The sequence below is a fragment of the Uranotaenia lowii genome, chromosome 2, assembly GCF_029784155.1.
Source record: "Uranotaenia lowii strain MFRU-FL chromosome 2, ASM2978415v1, whole genome shotgun sequence".
NCBI lineage: Eukaryota > Metazoa > Arthropoda > Insecta > Diptera > Culicidae > Uranotaenia > Uranotaenia lowii.
Genome location: NC_073692.1, coordinates 172,154,488 through 172,161,029, shown reverse-complemented (window position 1 = coordinate 172,161,029; position 6,542 = coordinate 172,154,488). Strand labels below are relative to the sequence as shown.

The 6,542-nt window shown below is 43.7% G+C and overlaps 1 protein-coding gene across 1 annotated transcript; it reads left to right on the top strand.

Annotated features, from left to right (window-relative positions):
- Window positions 1–52: 52 nt before the first annotated feature.
- LOC129742083 (uncharacterized) lies at window positions 53–772 on the top strand. The gene has a single exon (XM_055733928.1). It carries the CDS (start codon window positions 53–55, stop codon window positions 770–772), a length of 720 nt encoding a protein of 239 aa, XP_055589903.1.
- The last annotated feature ends 5,770 nt before the right edge of the window (window positions 773–6,542 follow it).

Here is a 6,542-nt window from a genome sequence, read left to right as displayed (position 1 = left end):
GCAAACAGCTCAGCGCTTTGGCCTAGGAGATGCCAAATCCGCTCGTACTCCGATGGAAGAATGCTATGGCAGAGAAGATGTTAAAAGTGAACTTCTACCAAATAACGACGACTATCGAAGCCTGGTTGGATCTCTCCTGTACATATCAGTCAACGCACGGCCTGACATCGCCGCAGCCACAGCAATACTGGGTCGCAAGGTGAATCATCCTACCGAGGCAGACTGGGTAGCCGCAAAAAGGGTAATCCGTTATTTACGAGGAACCATCGACCGGAAGCTAGTGTTCGATGGAAGCCCACTCGTTCTCACTGGGTATTCCGATGCGGACTGGGCTGGCAATCATGCATCACGGAAGTCCACCTCCGGTTTCGTGTTCATGATGGGAGGAGCGGCCATATCTTGGAGAAGCCGGCAGCAGAGCATCGTCGCTCTATCGTCTATGGAATCGGAATATGTCTCACTCAGCGAAGCTGCACAGGAGACCGTGTGGCTAAGACGTCTACTTACGGATCTTGGCCTTTCGCAGAAACAGCCGACAACCTTGTACGAAGATAATCAATCGTGCATTGCGTTCGTCCGGTCGGAGCGAGTCAACAAGCGGTCGAAGCACATCGAAACAAAAGAGGCCTTCGTAAAAGATTTATGTGCCAAAGGAGTGATCCGTTTGCAATATCTATGCACTGAAGACATGCTGGCTGATTCGTTGACTAAGCCTCTTGGAGCAAATAAGATCGCCAAATTTTCCGAGATGATGGGGCTAGTTAGCGGCTAGGAGTGTACAAGGTGCGGCGCGAGTGGAGATCAAGGAGGAGTGTTGAGTGTAGTGATCTACCCCTCGACACCGCAACAGAAGAAGATGAACTGGCAGCACTTGATGCATCGTTGGAGAGATTGCGTCATCCTTTTTATTTCTTCACTTCGTCCCCAACCTTTGTAATTTTAAGAAGTAGAAAAATACACGCGTTTAGAGTTTTCGTAATTCCTCCCGTTTATTACCTTTTATCCGAACCACCATCCATAACTGGCCATTATTATATTCAGTGTATGTGAAAAATGCTTTTATAGTGTCGTACTTTGCATGATTGTATACCGATTGGCATAAAGTCATTTGGCATAAAGCCGTTTGGCATAACGCCGTTTGGCATAAAAGTCGTTTGGCATAAAGCCGTTTGGCATAATGGCCGTTTGGCATAATAGTCGTTTGGCATAATGGTCATTTGGCATAATGGCCGTTTGGCATAACGGTCATTTGGCATAAAATATTGCATTTACTTTGGGCATGAAGACGGGGCCATCCTAAAATAATGGATCAAAATTTCGAGGAAGCCTCCTCACGCTTCGCGTTCGAACTAAAATGATGTATGGTCCTTACGCTTCGCGTTGCGGACCGGGCTAGGGGATTGTCGCTAGCATTGGGTAAACCTAGAAACACGGGGTCTTCCTAGGGTTTTTGATAAACCTAGGAAGACGGGGCCGTCCTAAAATTATTTATCGAAATTTCCAGGAAGCCTCCTCACGCTTCGCGTTCGAACTAAAACGACGTATGGTCCTTACGCTTCGCGTTGCGGACCGGGCTAGAGGATTGTCCCTAGCTTTGGGTAAACCTAGAAACACGGGACCTACCTAGGGCTTTGAATAAACCTCGAAAGACGGGGCCGTCCTAAAATTATGGATCAAAATTTCGAGGAAGCCTCCTCACGCTTCGCGTTCGAACTAAAACGACGTATGGTCCTTACGCTTCGCGTTGCGGACCGGGCTAGGGGATTGTCCCTAGCTTTGGGTAAACCTAGAAACACGGGACCTACCTAGGGCTTTGAATAAACCTCGAAAGACGGGGCCGTCCTAAAATTATGGATCAAAATTTCGAGGAAGCCTCCTCACGCTTCGCGTTCGAACTAAAATGACGTATGGTCCTTACGCTTCGCGTTGCGGACCGGGCTAGGGGATTGTCCCTAGCTTTGGGTAAACCTAGAGACACGGGCCTTACTAGGGATTTGAATAAACCTAGAAACTCGGTAAATTGAAAAAAAAAACTAATGTATTTTAATTTTTAGCAACATTTCATATAACCTTATGAGTTTTTATATTTTTATGCCAAACGGCCATTATGCCAAACGGCCATTATGCCAAATGACCATTATGCCAAACGGCCATTATGCCAAATGACCATTATGCCAAATGACTTTATGCCAAACGACTTTTATGCCAAACGGCGTTATGCCAAACGGCTTTATGCCAAATGACTTTAGGCCAAACGGCGTAGGACCCTTTGCATATTTTTATAAATGCATGCATGGACAGTTGAAACAGGAAACTTTGTTTCCACAGGATAATTTTCAGTAGCGTAGATTATGAAGACCATGATATGAATCCGCAGAACAGAGGATCGATTGAATTGAATAGTACAGTGCGTGACCCAATGCTTAATGCTTAGTCGTTTTGGGAAAATCGAAGAATTACTTGAGTGGAAGGAAGGTGTTAAACATTGATGTAATTCGGTATAACGTCTGACATATGCAGTGCCGATACTGATCTTACACTACGGCGGTAATCAAAAAAAAAAAAAAGAAAGGAAGTAAATGTAGTATCGTGACTTATTAAAAGGTTTTCTTGATTTCTATTTTTGGATATCAAAGCAACACTCGATATCATGAAAGACAACAATAAACATTCTTCTTCGAACTATCAACGGGAGTTAAGGTGACAGTCCGTACTTTGGAAGTTAGTTGCTCCTTTCCAGAATACTACAAGTTTCAGGATTCTACACTCATTTGTAAATATTTTTATACGCCAATCTATGCTAATCTCAAGAGAAAACTATCATGGGCTCAAAGTTTTTGAATCGAGTAAGGATAGGTGTAGGTAGGGCCCAACATAACACTATTCACTGTGACAACAAACCTCAGCCCTACAAAGGCTACTATTTGTTGTTTACTTCACATGCCACAATATTACTCACTGTGACAACAAAACTCAGCCCTACAAAGGCTACTATTTGTTGTTCACTTTACACGACACAATACTTTTCAGTGTGACAACAAAATTCAAACATTGCGCACTTTAGATGACACAATACTACTCACTGTGACAACAAAACTCAGCCCTACAAAGGCTACTATTTGTTGCTCACTTCACATGACACAATATTACTCACCGTGACAACAAAACTCAGCCCTACAAAGGCTACTATTTGTTGCTCACTTTACACGAAACAATACTTTTCAGTGTGACAACAAAATTCAAACATTGCGCACTTCAGATGACACAATACTACTCACTGTGACAACAAAACTCAGCCCTTCAAAGGCTACTATTTGTTGCTCACTTCACATGACACAAAACTTTTCATTGTGACAACAAACCTCAGCCCTACAAAGGCTACTATTTGTTGCTCACTTCACACTACACAAAACTACTTAATATCACGACGAATCCAGCAAACAAACCATACCAAAGCTTCTATTTGTTGCTCACTTCACATGACACAGTGTTACACATTTACACATTATACAACCGATATAAAATACCCTCGCTCGCAATACGGCTCATTGGCAAGCCCAGCCCTGGTTAGCCAGGGTTTGACTTGTCAGAGAGCAACCGGAGTTTAAATGAGACACATTCTTAATCCGCCCGGTGTATTGCGGTCTCTTCCCAATCCTACCCATTTCATTTACCTAGCTTTCCCCCGCGGTGAGTAATTTTGGCCTCAAAAGGGCCGTGTGATTTCTCATAAAGCTGCCGCTTGAAAAAAAAAAAAAAAAATTCTACTTACTTACTTAATGATCCCGCGCCGATCCACCGGTGCATAGGGCCGTGGTAAAAGACGATCCGGAGCCAGTGTCTTCACCTGGTCCCAGTCAAGATTCTCGTCGACAGTTCGGATTTCAGCGGCTAGGCTTCGCCGCCACGAGTTTCTGGGTCTGCCTCTTCTTCGATGGCCTTCTGGGTTCCAATCTAGCGCCTCTGCAAATCTCGTTTTCATCTTTTCGCAGCGTGTGCCCAATCCATCTCCGCTTACGTTCCCGAATCTCGATTTCTAGCGCCCTTTGATGACACCGGCTATGTAATTCCTCATTTGAGATCCAGTTGCCAGGCCACCAAGCGCGGATGATATTCCGCAGGCAGCGGTTTACAAATACTTGCAGTTTTCGCGTCGTTACCGCATATGTGCACCAAGTTTCGCACCCGTACAGCAAAACGGATTTGACGTTTGAGTTGAAGTTCAGATTTTTGTTCGTAGAGAGATCTGGCGTGACCGCCAGATGTTTCGGAGACTCGCAAACGCAAATCGGGCCTTTCTGATCCGGGTTTCGATGTCTTTCCTAGTACCACCATCAGGCGTTATCTTGCTACCAAGATACTGGGAGCACTCCACTTTCTCAACTTGTTGCCCAGCTACCATGAAACTGGAGGGATTTCCTGTGTTGATCTCCATCGACTTGGTCTTTCCGACATTGACTTTGAGACCTGCTACCTTGGAACTTTCGGTGAGGTCGTCGAGTTTGCTCTGCATGTCCGGTTGGGCAAGCAAAACAATATCGTCAGCCAGGTCAAGTTCGTTCAGTTGCTCCATTGTTGAAGGATTCCACGGCAATCCTCGGTTCGGTGCACAGTCGATCGATCCAGTCAGAATCTCATCCATTACGATGAGAAAAAGTAGCGGTGATAAGATACATCCATGTCTCACTCCAGCAGTTATCGTGATTGGTTCGGACAAGACACCACCGTGCAAGATGAGATGGACTAGTTTCTCTGGGACCCCTCGTCGCCTCAGAGCCGCCCAGATGTTTTCATGGTTAAGTCGGTCGAATGCTTTTTCGAAATCAACGAAAACCAGCAGAAGAGAGTCCTGGAATTCGTTGATTTGTTCCAGTATGATTCGTAGCGTTGTGCAGTATCCCAGATGTCAGCGAAAAGACGGTGCAACATTTGTGCTGACAGGGCAGGGTCGGCTTTTAGCATTTCAGCAGGGATGCAATCGATCCCAGGTGCTTTGTTGGATTTCATGTTTTTGATTGCCGCTTCTATTTCATAAAGTAATCGGATATCTCCATTGGCCGCGGCTCTTTCTCCCTCTTCGGCTAGGGAGTTTGTCCAGACTCTCTTGTCTACAAGCTCGTTTTTTTTTTTTTTTTGTAATTTCTTTATTTGAAACGGCTCATACCTTTAGGCTTTAAGGAGCCAAACTCGTTTTGTTTTACAAGCTCGTTTAACTGCCTTTTCCAGCTCCGCATATCGTAAGCGTGCGGCTGCTTTGGCTGACCGGTACATGCCTGCTCAATTTGGACTTTCGCCTTTCTCCGATCATCGACCATCCTCCAAGTTTCATCCGACATCCATACACTTCTTCTTCCACGAACTTTACCGAGAGTAAACTAAACAAATTTCTAATCCTTTACAAAAAACAATCAACGACTGAACCAACTTTGAAGGTTGATTGATTGAAAGATACGGGTTTTACACCACTTTTTTTTTTACATTTTTGGTGGCAATGATTTTAAAGAAGTATATCCCTATGTGCAACCTATAGCTCCTAACTTCAGCTGACTAAGGCACTTAGTGGAACTTTTCCTTGAGCTTTATCCACAGCCTTTACTCCTCAGCACGTTTTTTCGTTTTTTTTTGTTGCGATATCTTTGTGTGGGCGTAGTAAAACACTATTTTATAGTTTAAAATTATAGGTGTATATTAAAACTCTAAGGACTATACACAGTAAACGAAAATTACCGAGTTCGGTAATTTTTTTACCGAAATCCTAACATGTGTAACTCGGTAAACCGTTCGGTAATTTTTTCATGGCAGAGAAGTGACAGCTGTCAAATATTACAAACCTTTTTCGGTATAAATTACCGAACCCCGGCTGATCATATCCAAGATCATCTGTCAAATTATGACAGTTGTCAACGTGACAGTTTGTTATATTACCGAACAACCGGTATTGTTGAACCGAAATACCTGTAATTATTACCGAAAGTCGGCAATTTTCAACCGAAAAACAATAAAAGGTCGTTAATATATACCGAACAACCGGTAGGGTTTACCGAAATACCTTAAATTATTACCGAAAAACCTAAAATTATTACCGAAATACCTGTAATTATTACCGAAATATCTGTAAAACGTGCCTTAAGAACAGTATTTTTTTACCGAAAAGCTGTAAAAACGACGGACTACGCACAATTTAGCACGGATTCGAAAAATACTCGTCGCCACTGTTGCGATATCTTTGTGTGAGCGTAGTAAAACACTATTTTATAGTTTAAAATTATAGGTGTATATTAAAACTCTAAGGACTATATATACATTAAACGTGTTAACTACTTGAGATCGCAATATAAAAGGTAAGGATGGAAATGACACTTATGTTGAGCTTCCGCCCATCATCGTTGGAGCCGTGACGTCTATCAGGCTGACGGCTGTCAGCGGATGAGTTGGTTGATGACGATGATGACGGGGGGTCCCAACACCTCCCCCTTTTAGAAAAGCTGGTACGGCTCATATCTCACAGGTGGTCTTCGAACCCGCGAAGATGTGCGAGTAGG

Excerpts from the sequence above, each read along its gene's own strand:
- LOC129742083 (XM_055733928.1), top strand. The coding sequence starts at position 53 with ATGGAAGAATGCTATGGCAGAGAAGATGTTAAAAGTGAACTTCTACCA.